At 41.6% G+C, this 21,383-nt stretch overlaps 1 protein-coding gene across 4 annotated transcripts in view; it reads right to left on the bottom strand.

Annotated features, from left to right (window-relative positions):
- ATXN7 (ataxin 7) overlaps positions 1 to 21,383 on the bottom strand; it is a 142,358-nt gene that overhangs the window by 31,894 nt on the left and 89,081 nt on the right. For 3 of the 4 annotated variants that reach the window (XM_049640845.1, XM_049640848.1, XM_049640844.1), the window contains one exon: positions 19,313 to 19,417. In XM_049640845.1, coding sequence (XP_049496802.1) covers positions 19,313 to 19,417 — 105 coding nt within the window. Of the gene's footprint in view, positions 1 to 2,342; positions 19,289 to 19,312; positions 19,418 to 21,383 lie in introns of those variants that run through there. The other variant, XM_049640846.1, reaches the window with a different exon arrangement.

The following is a 21,383-nucleotide window of genomic DNA, read 5'->3' as shown; positions in this document are numbered from 1 at the left end:
GATCTCAAACAGGCACACAAAGATGTTTTCAGTGAAAGCACCTTTGGGGAAAAGGCAGCTTCTACCTTGAGCGAAACGCAGCCACCAAACTCTAATTTTCTGCCACCATTTCTGACTATGGGCTATCATGCAACGAATGGCATGCTGGCTGACACTTCTACTTTGCTAACAGCCCTAAGGACCTCTCTCTGCTGTGCTCAGGAAGCACAGTGTTACCCAAAGGATGCTGGCAGAGTATAGCAAGCAACCACCCTGCCTGAAACAAACATGATCTCACCGAGTGATGTGCACAACACTGTCGCCGAATTCATTCCCGTCTCCCTCCCACTCCATCAATGACTTGAAATGTTTGTGTTTCTCCGGTATCGGCATGTGAAAAGAAAAAAGAGCCAAAACCAAAAATCGACCAGTCTCTAGTTACTTCTGATTTAATCCTCCACTGGTTAGGGAATGAAGCATCCTACAGTTCAGTGATCTAACATTAGAAGTTTAATCTCCCAAAATTTGTTATAGAGCATGTGTGGTTCAGGCATCAATATACTCAGTCCTTCCACAAACTTCTCTCTAGTCACATGTTGGGCCTTGGTCACAGTTTTACCCAAATGAAAGACACAAAGCTATATCAAAATGCAAAAAGGAATTTAAAAAAAAAAAAAAAAGGATGTCTTTACCACTGCAATCCAAATTTTACACACACACTCACACATACACACGTAGGAAAGACAGAATTAAAGGAAACCGGTAAAAGTCAAATTCGAGTTCTCTTTTTCATTGTTTTTGTTTGGTGTGTTTTTAAAAATGAAAACTGCTGTGCAGGAACCCCCACAGGGAACATGGTCTTCCCAGGCCAAAAAAGAGTAGCAAGTCCAAGGTGCAAAGGAACGACGGCATCACCTGCTGCAAAGTGCTGCATCGAGTCGAAGTCACATTCTTATCGCTAGTCCCTGCTAATTCGGTATCCTTTTAATTTCACTTTATTTTGGATGGGGGAGGGAAGGAGACAGTGAACACGGGAACACCAAAAACCTCAAACTCAGAACGCAGTCCAAAATGCCTTCTTCATTAAGCACCCTGTTTAATAAGGAACGGATGATTCATTACCTAACAATGCCAATGTTTTCAATGAGTTTGTAGCATAGGTTTGTTCCCCCCCACCCCCACCTCTGCCCGCAATGCTCCCCAAAAAGAGAAACACAGTATCTGCCCCACCTATAGGTTGGGGCTGTCAACTAATGAACATCAAAAGCAATATTCAAAAAAAAAAAAACAAAAAAAACAAAAAAAACCCAATATTCAAAAACGAAACTACAAAGAGCAAAAAACCGCCTGACAAAAGAGAGTTTAAAAAAGATAAATTCTAGGGAATTAACAGTAATTTGGTTAAAGGTTTAAGATCTGTTTACAGTCCTTCAAACTGGTAAATTTTAACCTCAATTAAAACTATCCGGTCAAGCTCATTACTGCAGAAGCCATGAAATGTGAATCCAGTGAAAAGTAAAGAACTCAACTGTCACCTCACTCCCTGCTTACCGACAGAAGCACGAGACAGGGTAACTTGGAGAAGAGCCTCCCAACAGAGCTCAAAACAATCAGCTTGGCTGTACCGGCTACCTTGATAACACAACTGAAAAAAGTCGTCCTTTCTGGCAGTCAGTCTGTAATTAAATTTTTATACACTCAATTTAAGTAACTGAATGACTTTCCAGGGCTACTGTTTGTATCTTGAAGTTGTTCTTCCTCTTGACGCAGTGTTCTGCTGGAACCTTTGCTATGGATTTGAAGTATCTGACCAAACAGCTTTCAAACACATTCGACAGGAAACACTATGAACTGCTTGTCATAAAACCTCACTTACCACAAGTGAGATAAAAAACAAACAGTTAAAGCGTGTTACAACGTTCCTCCATTTTTAGAGAGCGGCGTAACTAATGCTTTCCCTGTTTTGAGATACGGGAACCGTGCGGTGCAAACCTCAGCATTTTGTTGGAGTTAATAACAAACTAGACTCCTGTCTGCGTTTGAACTTTGTCCAGATCACTCAAATGACATTTCAGAATGGCTCCTGTGGACGGCTTGCAGCAGCTAATCCCCCTTGTTGTGATTAGCCGCTCGGACCCACCAGCTCTGCAGAGCTCACTCCCTCTGCCACTCCAGCAACAGACAGCCTAGGGCCTGCTGGCAGGGGAGGCCAAACGCCAGAAGGAAAGAGGCCTGCGCGAACTCCTCCCGCTCTGCTTGCTTCCATGTAATGTTAGCAAAGACCTAACCCACCTCCCGCAAGCTCATCCCCAACCGGGCCCCGGGCCAAGCCCAGCCTCTGAAAACTGCCTCGGAAAACTTACCCAGTGGAGCTTTCAGCCCTCGTGCGGAGGAAGGGCTGTTCTGGAAAGGCTTCTTGTCACCTTCCATTCACATAATCTGGTTGTGCTTCATTGCACACTTGCTACTGCAAGCTTGCATCATGACTTGGGTCTGCCCACCAACTCCAAATATGCTCCATGTTTGGTCTTATGTAACATTTGCTACTACTGTAAAAAGCACTTGAATTACAAAGGTCCTGGCAGATCAACAGAAAACAAGGGGTGGAGTCTAATTTCAACTAATATGGTCATACAAGGCGTCCTGGCTGGTGTAAATTAATCCTTCTATTTGAAAGGCAACTTGCCCAAACGGGGGAAGATGGAATTTATAAATTTAACCTCCTAAAATGCGAATTTACTCACACCCTGATTTTTCTGAATACCTTTAAAATGGACACTGCTGCTTCCAGGTATATTGGAAAATTTATATGATTCATTATACAGCCTACATTTTAAGCCTCGATAAACTGGAAAGTTTTAAAGTCAATGCATTTCTACAAAGAGTCGCAGTCTTTTTCGACATTTTATTTCCCTGTGATCTATACTTAAAAATAACTAAAATTTGTCACTCTGAAGTCTACTTTCCTTTCTTAAATCTAGTAACAAAAATCTTAACTAATTTTCTATGCATATTTGTAAAATACATCTTATTTCAGAACAATTTACACCTGACTGTCTGAAGCCTGATGCTCAATCATTAGATGACTGACTAAAGCTAGGACCTTTTATACTTTTAATCCAAAAACTTGTCTCCCTAATGACTCTTTATAAAAAACAGTGTCTTCCTGGTCTGTTTCTCTATGTCAACCCTATTATACTCCCCATAAAACTATTCTCCTACTCTCAATCCCCAAATCTTACTGTCAAATAGACATGGAAAAAATGGCCAACTGATCTGAGTTTTATGATGATAAAGGCTGCACACATAAATAGACTCAGATGTCTGATAGTTCAGAATGAACACTTTTAAATGTCAAAAGGAGGGGGGAAATTCCTCTACAGAATCCCATCACCCCATAGAGAATATTTGGCAAGAAGTCATGAATTACATGTGTGGAAAAGATTTGGCCTGGAAGGGGTGGGAAAGAGTTGTGAGGCGTAGGAAATGGTTTCTATTAGAGCAGACACAAATTCTAAATTTATTCTAAAACAAAAGAGTAATAGCCACACTGCTTTATTTTCATGGCAAGCAATCAGATCCTGACCATGGCAACAATATTAAGATCCAGAGGGTTTTCTCAAACCTACTCCCTGCCCCCCCTCCAGGCTTCTTATAATCACATTCACACAATGCAAAGCTATAGTGGTCTTTAAAAGACTCCAGGAGGACACCAGGTAAGGGGCATCAGCAGATCAAGCACAGGATGAAAACATCTTTCAAAATTACTTAGCAAAAATAAGTTTAGATTAATTCACTGAAGGTCTTAAGCTAGAAGAAAAAACTCCATTGCTATCCTACTTGATTGCAACAGGTCTGCACCCACCCACCCTTCCCAAGGGGCAGCTGAGGAATCTCCTCGATGTCATTGGTCACAGGACAAAACAGATAAGGGGCCTTTTCTCAGACGAAGCCGCCGTTCCACATCACTGCACCTGTCAGGCCAGACCCCAGAGTCCTAGCTCTTCTCCCAGCACAAATACGTGCCTTTCTAATGTTCGCTTTTGTGGGGAAAAAATATCATTACACAACCCAGCCAATCCACGAGTTCTGATAATCAAATCTTTCTATAATCCTGGTGAAAACTAGGGTGAATTGCAACAAACCTTGTTCTTTTTTTTTAAGTTTATTTTATTTATTTTGTGAGAGAGCAAGCACAGGGAGGGGCAGAGAGGCGGGGAGAGAGAGAGAATCCCAAGCAGGGTCTGCACTGTCAGCGTGGAGCCAGATACAGGGCTCAAACTCACAAATCGTGAGATCATGACCTGAGCCACCCCGGTGTCCCTCAGCAAACATCCTTAATGGCTACAAATACATATCTATATTTTAATTTTACATATGGTTCACCATTAAACAATGTCGGGGTTAGGGGCACTGACTGCTGCCCCCCCCCCACCAGGTGAAAAAATCTGTTAAATTTTTGACTCCCCAAAATCTTAAGTACTAAAATTCTACAGTTGGTGAGAAGCCTTACCACTGACATAAAGCTACTTAATATTTTCAATGTTATATGTATTAAATACTGTATTCTTAAAATGAGCTAGAGAAGACATTATTTAGAAAGCCATAAGGAAAAGAAAAGTACATTTACGGTACTGTACTACATTTATTGAAAAAAAATCTGCGGATAAATGGGTAAAATTTGCACAGCTCAAATCCATGTTGTTCAACAGTCAATTGCATAAACAAGAGAGAAACAATTTAAACTTAAATTTTTAAGACCTATATCCAAAAAGGGATGACTGATAGTGTAAGCCAGGAAAATATAACTTTGTACAATAAGAATATATAAAAATACACAAAAGCTTGTCTTTTTCAAACACACACATTCTTCTCTCTGAATGCCCTGAGTAAAATGGTTAAGCAAATGCTTAATTAAATACTACTTTGTTCTGCTTGAACAGCATTAGTACTATTTTCATTTTTTCTTTTTCTTTTTTTTAAGTAGGCTTCACACCCAGCGTGGAGGCCAAAGTGGGATTTGAACTCACGACCCTGAGATCAAGAGTTAGATGCTTAATCGACTGAGTCACCCAGGAGCTCTGCATGATTACTTTTTTCTACAAACCATCTCCCAATATCCTATCCAAATGAAGCTTATTTGGTATTAAGTTTCCCAATGATGGCTCATGTTTAAATGTCTAGGTATGGGGACATGGTCACATTTCTTTCTTCTTATGAAAAAAAAAAAAAAAAATGAAAGACTATAGACTAAAAAAAGCCTGAGACTAAAATACCATTTTAGTAGAATAATATCCATGCCTTACAGATTAAAAATTATAGGTATCGGAGGTGTTGCGGATGGCGTGCAGGCATCACATTTATTCTGGTGCACAAAGGGAGTCCTGAACTGACAAAACTCTTCCGTGAATTAGTCTGCGCACAGCAAACACACACACCAGCAGCAGCCAGGGAGGGCAGCGCCTCAAAGGCTTGGGTTCAGGGGGCAGCTAGCCCACAGTCTCATCACTTCCAGTTGTGCGGCCTTGGCCAAGATACTTGTGTCCCTCAGGGTCGGTGTCCTCTCTGGGGACGTGCTAAGACTGCCTCCTCCTATTGGGCCGTGGTGAGGGGTCAGAGGTGACGTACATGATACAGGGACTGGCACATCTTCAGTGCTCAATAAATGTTAGCTTTTATGATTGGAATCAAGGAGAAACTGGATGGTGGGCATCATGTGAAGGAACGGGAGAAAGAGATTGCTGCTACAGAAATTAGTGATGTCCCCAGCAAATCTTGGGATTTCCTAAATCAAATCCCTGAGAGGCCGGCAGGTGTCATGTGGTGTTCAGCACAGCAACCAACAAGTTGTTGGCAGTTGGTAAAGGCTGTGCTCCTGTCACTGGTGGTAGCCAGTTCTCCAGTTTACAGGAGCCACAAGTCTCCACTGACTTCACTTCAGTGTCTCAGCAGGCCGGGCAAGTTATAATTGGCCTTAATTGGCACTTACAGGAGCTTTAACATTCCTTACCTGCTGCCAAGGAACACTTGAAAGGGGGAGAAAGTATTTTCAAACTTGGAAATACCAAGCGATTCATTCAGCTGTGGGCTTGGAAGCCTGCTATCCAGAATCAGATTAGCTTCCCCAAGAAATGTTGCTATGTTATTATCCAGTGCTCATTAGGTACTCACGCCGGATTAGGAGAGGTGGGAGATGAAGTTTAAATGGGGATAATTCACCTTGGGGGCTAATACCATGCAGCAGCCTTCCTCTGGCTGCCATCATCTGATCTTTCGGTGGACGGCTCTTCAGGGCTCCGCCACACTTCATGCGTGTATCCCTTTTCAACTGTTCAAATTGTTCAAAGGCAGGGAAATAAAGTAAGTATAACCTCATGGCCTGATTTACATAGGCTTTGTGTTAACCACAGTCTGACCTCAGTCCAGTCATTATCTGATACACAAAGTGAACACTGTTAGAAGGTGACCAATCATGCCAAATGCAAGGAGGATAATGATATCAGAAATAAAACAAACAGATTCTTAAAATCATCAGTCCTGCAATTAAATTCACCCCAAAATGTTATCTTCTAGGAGCCTATACATTTTGCAGAAAGGGATCTCAGCCTAGCTGACCTAGATTTCTCCCAAAGGTAAATTCCAAGCAGGATGAATAGAAATTTCCCACAGATGCCAGGAAAATTGCCTATGATTGCTTAAATCAATATATTTTTTTAAAACCATCACTTGTTTTGAAAGATCTCTTGAAATCCTATCGTTACATATTACTCAAACTCAGAACATCCATGCTAACACTGATAGTAAAAAAGTTTGCACTTGTTTCAGAAACTTAGTTCAGAGTTAGATCACAATCAATTACATTTGTGTGTGTGTCTGAAACACTTTAAGACACTTTAGAAAAAGAAACTGAATTTTAGAAACTGAATACTCCTGGTGGTGATATTCTCAAGCACACCTAATAGATATAAAGGATGATAGCCTTTGGGGAAAACAATCTAGTAGCAGCTATTAACAATGCATAGAAGTACCCTTTCTGACCCAGGAATCCCTTCCTGAGACTAATCCCACAGAAACAAAACCACAAATAGGTAAGGACATATGTAGGAGGATGGTTACTGCTCTTTTGTTCATGGAGGCAAAAAGGAGGAAATACGTGTATGTCCACAGAGGACTTCAATGAGGAAGCTACTGTACAGCCACAACTTAGAATAGTGAGCAACCATTAAAATGGGGCGAATAGTGTTATCCTGGCCTGTGAATAAATTCCCACGTGGTATTGCTGAGTAGAAAAGAAGCAGAAGTGTGCATCATAGAATCCATTTTCTGTAAAACTATGACCACAAGTCCTTACTAAGAAAGGATTAGATGGGCCTGAATACATTTATTAGCATGAGAAAAATATAGAAGCATGTATATACTAAGTTATGTACTAATAATGTACCAAGTTACATAGATGGTTTAACAGTAGACAGAAGACTATTACAGCTGGAAAAGGTGGGTAGGCAGAAAGCCAATGAAACAAGAAAAAAGTAGGCTGAACTGAAAATAGCATATTTGAGATTAATACATTTGTCTATGTAAAAATACATGATGTTTATATATTTAATATATTCATGCATTATTCAAAAACTCCATAAGGAACAAATTTTTGTTCTTAAAAAATGCACTGTGAGAGGAAGAAAAATTTAGACAATGTGAAATTCTGCGATTACATCAAACAAGCATATTCTGATTAGGGCTCCCATTTCATTTGTTTGGCTAAACAGACTGAGATTCAAGTAGCACAACTAAGCACAGTAAGGATCACATAGAAAAAAGGCCGGTTAGTCACTCTGGTGAAACAATATTTTAACTTTCTTTTTCTTTTTTTTAATTTATTTTGAGAGAGACAGAGACAGCATGAGTGGGGGAGGGGCAGCAAGAGAGGGAGAGAGAGAATCCCAAGCAGGCTCTGCACTGCTACAGAGCCCGACGAGGGGCCAGAACCCACAAAGCCTTGAGATGATGACCTGAGCCAAAACCAAGAGCCGGATGCTTAACCGGCTGAGCCACCCTGGTGCCCCATCAATATTTTAACTTTCTAAAGCTCACTACAAATCTCCAGTATTACGAATTCTAACAATCTTTTAAAAACATCAAGCATAAGAAGCAATAAACAAATTTCATTCCAGAGTTTATTTTTGACTCTAGGAGATTCCAAATCAAGAGCTCTATCATGTGTGATTAGGGGCTTATTGACTGTATTTTAACTTTTAAAACTGAGATAGTTACCTTCCCTGATCTTTCCCTTTTTTTTTTTTTAACATTTTTATTTATTTTTTTAGAGACAGAGACAGAGCACGAGCGGGGGAGAGGAAGAGGGAGAGGGAGAGGAAGACACAGAATCTGAAGCAGGCTCCAGGCTCCGAGCTGTCAGCACAGAGCCCGAGGCAGAGCTCGAACCCACAAACCATGAGATCAGGACCTGAGCCCAAGTCGGAGGCTTAACCGACTGAGCCACCCAGGCGCCCCTTTCTCTTTATTTTTAAACTTCAAAACACACAAGAGGAAAAGGTATAAAATTTCTTTGAAGTTCAGAGAACTGCTGCCTTAATAGCAAAATGCAGAAGTAAACCCAAAGACTGGGATTTCTATATATACAATGTGAAATGAGGACGGAAAGAACTAAATTTAGCCACTGCTCCCTTGCCTCAAACCAGTTTGTTTTATGGGCTTGGACTAGCCCGTGCCTGGGAGGAAGTGTCCCAGCCAGGGACACCCAGCCAGGTGTTACAGCATCACGAAGTGATAAAAACTCCCTCTTCTGGTCACATGTAAGACCACAGTTAAACAGGGTGGAAAAAGCAGGTGTGTGTGTATCTTAACTACTAACCATACAAATTAAGTCTCGTGAAATGACTCAGGATAAACATCTTTTAGCAAATATAACTAAAATGTGGCTTTATATCCTGAAATATCAGCTTTAAAATCTGAAGCACAGCCAACCTAATGATTTCTATGTATAGTAGACAAGTCAAGAATAGCACGGGTAAATAGCCAATTTTTATTGATTGATTGATTGATGCTGCTAGAAACTCACATTTTCACTGTCTTATTCTGGTGACACAAATTAGATCTGTTGAAGTAGTTCATGAAATCACCATAATACTAACCTGGAGGGCAGCTCTGACCAGCCTCTGTGTGGAGAATCAATACAGTGAAATAACTGTCAGGCATTCCCAAAGAATGTTCTTGAAAGCACTGCCCGTCCTAATGCAACACTGAAAAACCACATGTCTATCAATAGAGAACTGGTGGCATTAGTTTAAATACACTAGCGAATGGAATAATAGGCAGTCTTTAAAAAGAAAGAAATAATGTAATATGAATTAACATGAAAAAATAAGATTATTAGGTTAAAAAAGTAAATCTGTAACAAATCTAATGTGGCTGTGTCTGAGGGAAAACAAGAAACATGCAGCCACATAAGTCTAGGAACTAGAAACCTTCCCAGGGTGTATGCCAGACTGCAGCCCTGAAAATATGGAGGAGCTTTATTCATTCTGATTTCATGTTTATCCTCCTCTTTCATACTTATTTTTTTTTTTTTACAAGGTATGTTACTACCCTAGTAATGAAAACAAACCCAAATGCATGTGTTTTTGTTTGTTAATCAGTATGTTTTTGTTACCCAAATGAGAACTTGAGAACTCCCCTCCCAGGAAAGTGTACACATCCCCTTCTGTTTCCTGGCCCCTATGCCTAGGTAACTGTTCTATCAAAACAACAACAACAAAGGAAAATAAATGACCCCAAAGCTTGGTATCTTTGCAATAATTATCTTCAACCCCTACAATATTTAGAAAATGCCTAAAGACTTGAATATGATACATCAAGGTTCTTCATTCAGGTCAGCACACCTCATTAAAAAAGAAAGAAAAAGAAAGCCCACGTACAAACTGAAAGAACAAGCCCCTGCTCCGTAAACTAGGTAAATTCATCCAGCCGCCTGAGCCAAAATTGCCATGAGTCATCCGTCGTCCTGCTTCCCCCATGTTGCTAATCCCCAGACCATGGGCAGGCCCCGCTGGCTTTCTACTTCCACACAGACTGCAATTCCAGCCACAGCTTGAAGCCTTTGCCACAGTCTTAATCTGAGCTTTTCCTCCCGACCCAGCTCTCAACTGGACTAGGGCAGAACAGCCTAGCCTACCAACTGGGCTCCCTTCTTCCACTCCTGCCCGTGTCCCACAGAGCAACCATAAATGAGATCAAGTCACTTTCCTGCTCAAAACCCTCCAGCAACTTCGAATCGCCTGCATTGTCCAGTCCTGAGCCTCTGAGCCCAGGACGACCTGGCCCCAGTCCCCCCTTTATGGAACCTCAACCCAGACCCCTCATTTCCTGACACACTGCTTCTCCACCTCCTCACTGGTCTTCCTGTCATGCCCATCTCAGCATATCTACACTTGCTGTTTTCTCTGTGGTCAACAATGGTCCTCCACATCTTCAAATGGCTGGCTCTTCTTCTCAGTGAGCTTCAATATCAACAACTCGAGCAGCTTTCTTTGACTAGCCTTATCTAAAGGGTCATGCCCAGGGGTCATCATTCTCTGTCACATTATTCCCAGCATTTATCACCACATGAAGTAATCTTAGGTTACTTGATTTTGTCTCCACCCTCCCTAACCAGAATATAAGCTGCATGAGAGACACTGTTTTCTTCGTTCAGGGGGAGCAACGCCTACAACAGACATTAGGTAGTCTATAAGTATTTGTTAAATGCATGAATAATATCACAGCCAACTTATATATTTTTTTAAAGTAACTGGAAAGGCACATTAATAAAGACAGAGATTTCATTAAGAGGAAAAATCAATACATTTTTGTAAGTATAAGTTTAAATGCTGCTCCTACAAATGGCATAAATACTACTACTTAAAGATACTACTTATTACATAACTGAGGGAAAAAGATAAAATTTATTACCTAGGGACAAACTGGTCCTTTATTTGATGCTACTGAAGTTATATGAAAAGATTAATTAGCACTATTTGGCTTGTGGCAAAGAAAAACTGAATTCACTGCATTTATTTTTTATCACGTTATTTTCCGTGACATGAAGTTTAGGTCAAATGGTCAACTTCGAATTTCCACGGAGAGTTAAATTAACGTCCACCTTGACATCATTCACATTGTGACGTGCCTGCTCTGGTTAGCTCCCTTCCCTGACTCAGCTCTGACTGCAGGACAAAGGCCTGGCATATGTCTCCCAAGCAAAAGAGTCAAGTATTTTTGGCTCGGCAACAACTTTCAATCTTTATACTGACTACAGAAATAAATATGCCAACCAACTCTCTTTAAAGAAACTACAGAATGTTAGGGGCTGGAACAAAAAGAGGAGGCACTTGGCTCTGGATAGCTACTACGGATTTAGGATTAAAAAAGTAGAACAGGCCAAAGAGAAATCCAACAACTATGCTAAATCAATTATCTACCTACTACCATTATGTCTTCAAATTACTGAATGCTCTGAGGTAATGAGTTTATGATGCTGACCCAGCTACTCTACGCCACCTTTAAAGTTCTACCTGAGCTAGGACATCTGTCACTAATGATAGCTTTGTGACATGTGGAATTCATTACACCTTCCCTAGATTTTCTTTTAACTCTATACATCCTTATTACAAGCAAGAGAAATAGATAGGAGTAGCCAGAAAACCTGGCCTGGTACATTTTATCCATGTGAAAGAAATTTAATTTAGGAGTTTTACTTGTAAACTGGGAATAGAACTATGCACTTGATGGGCCTCAAAGAACAGGAAATGAGACAATACATGTAAAAATGCTTACTGAATCATCAAAGTGCTATTAAAAATCATCATTAATCTGTGGACTTTTAGGTGAATGGCAATCCTAAAAAGATTCACTATCACTAAAAGTTTCAAAGTAGAAACAGGCCCAGATTATAAAAATGCAGTGACCAAATTTAGCTGGCACACTGGAGTGAACAGGGAAACATTTTTTCTTCATACAAAAACAAAGTTACTCAACAGCCAAATAAAACAACTCACTGAAAATACCCGAAACTGTTACTTTCCATCAGATGGCAAAAGGGGAGGGGTGTTCTTTATGAAACAGCAAAACCTTGCTTTGTGATGTAGATCCACTGAATTACACGACAGCAATCACTGGTCACAACTATTTTAAGTGGTGTCAACAACGGGAATCAGCATTTATGCCAGAACCAGCCCATCAGATCTCATAGACTAAGACTCATTTTGCTCTTATACTAACATTCTTTGAAATCAATTAGCTCAAAAATGCAGGAGTCATTTCAACTTACTGATCTTCTAATGAAAATGACATTTTTGAAAAATATAATTTATGCTGGCATCTAAAAGAATCCAAACCACCTCAGTGCACTTCAAGGAACATTAAATCCAAGCAATGTGTGGGGCTGTTAATTTTGCAGGATCGTAGTATCTGCAAGTAGAGAGGGCTGCAAGATCACCGCAGTGTTTCTGCTAGCTCTGCTTACACCAAGTTCTGAAAAACCCAGACGGATGATATGCCACCCACTCTCCCTGCCCCCACGCCCATCTATGAACAGAGGTCTGGGACGGACAGATGTTTCACACTGAGGACCAGACTCACGTTCCACTCACAGTGACTGGCAGGGGTTCAGTACGTTATCAACACATAAAAGACCAAGGGTATTTGTCCTCTGTGATCCTTCTGCAGATCAAAATGTGACTGGAGAATTCTGCTTCCTAGGCATGATAAATCCTACCGCTAGGGTTGGTTGGCCTCAGTGGACAGCTCCTTAAGCACCAGAGGAAATCAAATCCAATAGCTTGAGCTGGTGTTTCCTAAAACATGGAGCAGGTATCACTCCCTAACATTCACAACCTTAAAGCTCAAGTGACAACTTACTCCTTTCTCCATATCTCTTTCAGTTCTTCTGATAACATCACAACTACTGTGTGGATAACACTTGCCTAAACCGTGCTAGTCTTAGTCTCCCCTTCCACAAAGGGAGCAGGCCTCAGAGCCGGCATCGGCAAGAACAGTAACAAAGAATTTAATCATCTCTTCCCTGTATTTATTTTTACGCCTTGCATGTATGGCAAACAACACTAGTCTTCCTGTTGATGATTGTGGTAAGGTTTTGTTTGCAACGGACTGACTTTAAATAGAAATGGTTTGATTTAAAGAAAAATACTAAATGGAATTATGTAAGCGAATCATAAACATTGAACCCGGTTGATTAAAATCAAAGGAAGGTGGCAGAGGCGCATGTGACTATGAGGCCTTGCTCAGGGACTGAGCTGAGCCAAAAGGTGAACAAACGGGTCAACGTAACTAACCTGGGGCAAAATACTTCAACAGCTGACAATGCAAGCAGGGTTTCAACTTATTACAGATTCTAACTGTGGCATCTGCCCAAGCCGAATGAACAGCACTCGTTTACTTCACCTAGGTAAGATCAGCTCATGTCTGCTTTACAAAAGACAGGTTGGGAGGAACCGAGGTATTCATTGGAAGCAAACTCCAAGAGGAGCAGCAGAGAAGCCCAAGCACACAGCGTGTCACAATCACATGGGACGTTCTTCCAACACAGAACCCCAAAGGCACCCCAAAAGTCATCAGCTGATCCTATCTGTTCAGACCCATAGCCAATGGATGTAAACAGGACTACACATTTTATGCTATTCAGTAGCCAGCTTAGGACCAACACACTGATTATGGAGACTCCCGACTTGGTAAACAAGCTCAAAAGAAGGGTGCTTCTGGCCACAGGGAACATCACCATCTCAGCCCTCCTTCTTAGTTAAACTTTTGGAGGCAATTAACAGGACGTTTCCAGCATGTAATACAAAGTTAAAAACCAGTTTTAAAAAACCAGGGGCCTCCTTTCTTGCCATCCTTGCTAGACTCAACAAACTTTGGAGTTCCCGTCTGTGTCAGTCACTGTGCCAGGCACCAGGAATACACAGCCACAACTCCTGACAGTGGGGAGGGATCTGCCATTATCCCAATGCACCCCAGCCAGCCTGTGGGTCAGACTCAGGTCTCAGGAGTGGTTTAGAATGCGGATTCCTAAGTCCTATCCCTGAGATTCCCATCTAGCTGGGCAGAATGGTTCTCAGGAAGCTGCCCTTTTAGAAAGCTCCCCTTTGATTTGGATGCACAGCAGGTTTGGGATCCAAGGATTCAAATTATACTTTTAAATCTGAAATTAACAGTAGGGAACATCTTGCTCTCAAAAATAATGAGTAACTTAAGAAAAATATGAAGTATCTTGGACTACTTCAAAACATTAAAACATCAAGAAAGTATATGGTATTACTACGTAGCTTCCAAGAAAGAAAGCAATGTATACTATGAAAGCAAACAGACCTGCAAGAAACTGGAAATGCCAAAATGACACTACCATCATTCACCATCACTGTTCACATGGAAATCCTGGTTAACCGTTAGCTCCAAAAAAGGCAGTTCGGCTAGCAAGAAAGTAAACTGTCTCTTACTACTATGGATAAATAAGCTTCTCACCAGTTCCCAAGAACATTACCACCAACAGGAACTGATTTACAAGCCTTGTTGCTATTGTAGCTTTCTTCTCTCCCCTGGCAGCCATGCTCTTAAAGGAAATGCCTGTTTGATTTTGCAGCAACTGCTCACTTGTTCATACAAGTCACAGATGACTACTACTAACACCTTAATTCACAGAAGACTGCCCACACATTTTCATCAACTTCACTAAAAGATAAGAAAACAGAATCCCTCCATTGGCAGCTATGGATTCTTCCAAATACCTAATAAACAGACTACAATGCCACAGGGAAGGATCTTGAATTTGAAAACTATTTTTGGTGTTAACACATAAGAATGGGCCTTTTAGAATTCTAACAAAAGACCACACGGGTTCCAAAAAACCCTTTTTCCTGTTACAACCCCTATGCCCAAAGATAGAAGAAGACACTGGCCGCAGTGAAAATGCTTCTTGGTACTAGGGCACTGCCCACCTCTCCTTCTCTCCAGGTGAGTGGGGGTGTCAGTCCCAAACTACTCCAGGGTCATTACATGGTGCCTCCCTCAACTTCATGCAGTTGCTCCCAACCCTACACACCCACGCAGGGCCAAACCTCCCGTTTATTCTCCATTAGCCTTCTCCCTGGTGCTGTCTCAGAACTCCTTCAACATTTCCCAGCTGAATCCCTCTCTCAGAACACTTGGGTCCCATCTTTTTGCCAGGGACTCTTCTCTCTTACAGTTTTAATATTTCCCTTGCCACTAGACGGACCAAGGTCCACCACCCAGTGGCTTTATCAGTCCCACCCCTTGCCTGTCCACATAAGACTTTTGAGTCTATGAACCTTGCATTCGTATTTTCTCATTTACATGTTTGAAATGACCACCCTTCCTTTCTCCTTCAACAAGTATCTTATCAAAAGATACTTGGTATACTAGACGCTGTTACAGAAAAAGGGTAGAAATATGATTTTATGACACTCCTTCATGCCCTGTCCCCAATATATTGACATTTAAAAAAAATTTTTTTTAACATTTATTTATTGTCGAGACAGAGAGAGACAGAGCGTGAGCAGGGGACGGGCAGGGCAGAGAGCGAGACACAGAATCCAAAGGAGGCTCCAGGCTCTGAGCTGTCAGCACGGAGCCCAATGCGGGGCTTGAACTCACAAACCGTGAGATCACGACCTGAGCCGAAGTCAGATGCTTAACTGACTGAGCCACCCAGGCGCCCCAATATATTGACGTTCATTTTTTTTTTAATTTTTTTTTTTAACGTTTATTTATTCTTGAGACAGAGACAGAGCATGAACAGGGGAGGGTCAGAGAGAAGGAGACACAGAATCTGAAACAGGCCCCAGGCTCCAAGCTGTCAGCCCAGAGACCGACGTGGGGCTCGAACTCACGGACTGCGAGATCATGATCTGAGTCGAAGTAGGCTGCCCAACTGACTGAGCCACCCAGGCGCCCCTCAATATATTGACATTCTTAAAGAGAGAGTGAGATCAAGGATATCATCTCCAGGCAGGGCGCCTGGGTGGCTCAGTCGGTTAAGTGTCTGACTTCAGCTCAGGTCACAATCTCACAAGTCGTGGGTTCGAGCCCCACATGGGGCTCTGTGCCGACAGCTCGGAGCCTGGAGCCTGCTTTGGGTTCTGTCTCTCCCTCTTTCTGCCCCTCCCCCACACGCGTGCTCACTCGCTCTCTCTCTCTCTCTCAAAAACAAACATTAAAAAAAGAAAAAGAGGGGCGCCTGGGTGGCTCAGTCGGTTAAGCGTCCGACTTTAGCTCAGGTCATGATCTCGCGGTCCGTGAGTTCGAGCCCCGCGTCGGGCTCTGTGCTGACCACCCAGGGCCTGGAGCCTGTTTCGGATTCTGTGTCTCCTCTCTCTCTGACCCTCCCCCATTCATGCTCTGTCTCTCTCTGTCTCAAAAATAAATAAACGTTAAAAAAAATTTTTTTTTTTAAAGAAAAAAGAAAAAAAAAAAGAAAAAGAAAAAGAAAAAGAAAATCATCTCCATAAGATGTGCTGGAACAACTGTGTGCAGTGCCTCTGGAAGAGGGGACCAAGAGGGACCCTTTCTAGCTAAGGAAGTCCTGGCAGAGGTAACACCTTTAAGTGGGCCTTGAGCCAAGCCAGCTGTTTTCATACTCCCATTTCCTCTCTCACTCCCTTTCAATCCACTCTGCCCACCAATCCTCCCTGGAGGATCATGAAGTCACATCACTCTGGTGCTAGAAAAACCTGCAGCAGGTCTGCACTGAGGCCAGGGGTGTCTAATGGGCGGGCACTGGGGCTCTCTGAGCGCGTCCCAGCCTGTCTCTGCACACTGCTCACCCACAAGTGGCTCCATCAGCCCCGGCTGATGGAGACTCCTTGCAGTACATCCCAGACAGCGGGCAATCTCCTGGCTCTGCGCCTGCTCACATCACGGCTACTGCCAACCTGGGGCCACCAAGTATGGCCGTTCAGCGTATAGACTGTGAAGTTGTATGTGGCAGCCCTATCTATCCCCATCGAAACACTTCCCATTTTAGGGGATTATAGGTGATTTTTTAAAAACGATTTTCTGCATCTTCCACAACGGACATGTATCACACACCCAAAAACTGAGGAAAAACATTTGTGCACATGTGACAACAGATCCACTCTTCAGAATACCCTAACCAGAAGGCAATTTTCTCTAAGAAGCTTTCTCATTGAGAAGCAATCTGTGTTCCTCCTTATTCTTAAGACCCTGCACCGTTTTTTTGACTTCAGACACAAACATTTCTAAATCCACAGCTGTACTTTTATCTCTCTCTCGTACCTATTATGTGTCAGGCGCTGTATGAGGGGCTTTACCTATGTTGTTTCATTTAATCAATCCCGAGAACCTATGAGGTTGCTATTACCATTCCGACACTACAACAAAGGAAGCTGAGGTTGGAAAATCTGCACAAGGCAAAACAACCAACTTAGGCTTCTTCCAAGTGTACATTTTAATTTTTTTTTAACGTTTATTCAGTTTTTGAGAGAAAGAGCCCGAGCAGGGGGAGGGGCAGAGAGAGAAGGAGACACAGAATCCGAAGCAGGCTCCAGGCTTCAAGCTGTCAGCACAGAGCCCAACGCGGGGCTCAAACTCACAAACCGTGAGGTCGTGACCTGAGCCAAAGTTGGACGCTCAACCGAGCCACCCAGGCACCCCCCAAGTTTAAATTTAAATCCAGTCTAGTTTGGCTTCAAAATCCTTAACTCCAAAATACGTGGCAATTGACTAACTGCCTTTTCTAATACTAACCTCCACAAGTCTTCATCAGGAAGATAATATCTTATTCATCTTTGTACTCACTCTAGTGCTCACCCCGGGGCTTCTACTCAGAATCAGAAATTCAAAAAAACCTTTGTGTGACTGCATAAAAAATTTATTCCTTGGGGGGAAAAATGGTGGGATGTGGATATGATGGTGTGACTCTTATAACAACGACTGTCCCAACAGCAAGCCATGTAGGTGCTAGCTTTAAAATGCCTTTCAGTGCTATGCTGTCTTCCCCAGCTCTATTTCCACACCTTAGTCTTAGTCTATTATCATGTCTTACCTTTGAACTATTTTCCCTGCTTCTCCCCTTCTACAATTTATTCACACCAAATTAACCCGTGTGGTGGGCCTGTGTTACTTCCTTATACAGGAAAGCCCTAGAGTGCCCCCCAAGGGTCTTCTGACTCTGGCCTCCAAGGCTGTGCACGATCAGGGTCCCTGCCCACAAGGGTACACTTCTCTAGTGTGTACTTACCTTCACTGACCTCCCTCCACCTACAGTGAGCTTCTTTCAGTCTGTACCTCAGCTCGTCCCTCTGTATAAGAATGCTTTAATTCCCAAATGCCACGCTGGTGGCTCTGTCCCATCACTTAAAGCTCAAGTCACCAGGGTCACCTCCCCAGAAGCTTTACTTAAACACTATCTACAGGGGATCTCATTATTATTGTGTCTCAAGCTCATATCTGTAGTAATAAGGACAATGAGGAAACAACTTAAAGTTATTTAAAAAGTATGTCTAGCTAATTTTGCTGGTCTCATAAGCTAAATTATAAACTCCATGGACGTAAGAATCATATTATACATCAAAGTGCCTGAAACAAGGTGGTCATTCAAATACTTCTGAGCTGTTATTGAATCCAACTGGGTAAAAAACTACATCTTCTCATTAAATTTTTTTCTACTGTAAGCACTTTAGGTGGCATTATGACAAAGCAAAACCATCTTATCTGGATTGTTCCATGATTAAACACCCAGACAGCAGGCATGGAGTCTTGAAGCCCAGGGATGGCTCAGGGGTTCATGAAATCCCTAAAGTCGCAATGCTTCATTTCATTCTAAGTACGTGTGCATTTTAATGGATAAGATGTGATAGCTTCCTCACATTCACAGATTAGAACACGAGGTCAAGCTGTATTTAGAATTATTGAACTTGGAAGTTTCAAAATCACATTTCATTTTAAAAAGGCATGTATCTATACTATGTATATATATATCAAATTTTACCAGCCACTGAATTCACAACCATGAGGTGAGGTCTAGAAGGAAATAAACCTTTCACTATACGGACTCAATATTTCAAAAGAGTTTTCATAAAATACATTATTCCTTGTCCAATTTCAATAAAATTCAGAAAATACCCAACATCTGAGAGACATTAACCCATTCGATGAATTAGAAAGCCTACTTCTTGACAGAGGGAGGGATGTTATACTCTATCCATGCTGTCACTGGCCTTCAGCTTAATCCTGCTTTACCTTTTACCCTCTCATAATGATTTTTAAATGGTTAAGCACTTACCATAATGTGATTGAAATGCCTGCGGTTTGACAACCTGATTACAGTCGTTACACACCACCAAGTAGAAATCATCGTGGGCTGGACAGAGACCAAATATTGGCATGTCTGCAACAAAGAAGAGAGCATCACTCACTCATCTGGTTCTGATTAATAGGAATCCATTTGGGGCGGCAATACATTCTAAAGGAGCTGCCTTAAGATGAAGTGTAGCAGTACAAGCGTTACTGCAGTAACATTTAAAAATACCTGATGTGGCACCGTGACTAGTAAGAGAGAAATCAAACCAGACTTACAGAAACACTGTCCAGAGAGCTCAAATAAAAGGCACCAAAAATCATCAGTCTGAGGCGAAAGAGACAAATCTAGTAAAATGCAAACAATTAATACATTCATAAAATAAAGCAACTTTACGTGAACTCGACCAAGGATTATGGGGAAGAATCTGCAACCACATAAAATGCTTAACGATTCACAAAGCTCTATCATCTAATGGTTTTATTTGTTTAACTATGCATTCTATTCCAGCCATCTGGTCTCTGAGTTCCATGGAACAGTTAAGAAAGGAAGCAGAGGCTTCGCTGAAGAGTAAAACTGCTGGTTTGGTCAGAGTATAATACAAAGAAAATTATTTTTATACTCTTTTTTCAGGTCACAAGAACCTCTAGTCCTTTCGCTTACATACTGATGCTCCTGGACACATGGAACTTGTGTACAAACACAGCATTTCATATATTAATCTCAGTTCATTTACTAGAATAAGGCAAGATACAAGTTGGATTTTTTTTTTTTTACAGTTAAGAACTTAATTAAAACACAAACGTGAAACTAAATTATCTGCATAAACACAAAAACTGAAAGTGACTTGATATCTGGTAATTTATATATATGTGTGTGTGTGTGTGTATGTACATACACATATATACACATATATACACCTATATATACATACACATACCTATATGTACATATACACACATATACATATATACACATATATATGTATATACATATTTTTTAGTTATTTTTGAGAGAGAGCGAGCAAGCGAGCACGCAAGTAGGGGAGGGGCAGAGAGAGAATCCCAAGCAGGTTCCACACTATCAGTACAGAGCCCGATGTAGGGCTCAAACTCACGAACCATGAGATCATGGCCTGAGCAGAAGTCAGATGCTTAACTGACTGAGCCACCCAGGTGCCCCAGACATCTGGTAATACATGGCTAACTAAAGTGTCATAACCATGAATCGTTACTTATTAACAACAATCTAGGTAGGGAATAGCGCTAACATTCCAGATCGAGAATCTAATCTCTTAAGTATTTCAAAATTGGCAATTTTAGGGGTGCCTGGCTGGCTCAGTCAGTAGAACGTGGGCCTCTTGATCTCAGAGTTGTGAGTTTGAGCCCCATGTTGGCCAAAGAGATTACTTAAAAGAAGACAACTGGTGATTTTAAACAGTTTTTTTACACTATTTAGAATATTTGCAATGAATGGATTAACTAGCACATTTCAAAATCAGGCAAATAGTTTAGGAGACCAAATACCAAGTTTAAAGGGGGGAAAAAGATCCATTATCTAATTAGCATCTGTTTTCCTTCCTGTAAGATTGAACTTCACACTTTCTCCAGCTTGGGTGATCTTGGTAGCTTTACAGGAAAATGCCCTGAGGAGATGTAAAGTGATCACAGTCTCACAAGTATCAAATTACTGACCTAATATCTACGTAAGGATATAGCTCAGATTTTCTTAGACAGTTTCTATTACACTAAACTGCACAGACAGCTATAAATCTGAAATATACCAGGGACCAACAAGATTCTGGGATGCGGTGGCAGCACTGAGCAGTTTCTAGGTGCTGTTATCTCATTCTTTTCTCACAACTGCCTAGGTAGATACCATTACAACCCCACTCTAAAAAACGAGGAAACTGATTCACAGGGAGATGAAGTACTTTGTCTACGTCAATAGCTGGGATTCCATTCTGACTCATAACAATGGCTTGGATTTAGTCCCTTGAAGATCAGAGGAACGTGATTTCTAGAAATTCCTTCCAGTTTCCACCTCCAATAAGTTG

This window comes from Panthera uncia, chromosome A2, assembly GCF_023721935.1.
Source record: "Panthera uncia isolate 11264 chromosome A2, Puncia_PCG_1.0, whole genome shotgun sequence".
Taxonomy (NCBI): Eukaryota; Metazoa; Chordata; class Mammalia; order Carnivora; family Felidae; genus Panthera; species Panthera uncia.
Note: the sequence above shows the minus strand (reverse complement) of the source record. Positions and strands in the feature narration are given on the sequence as shown.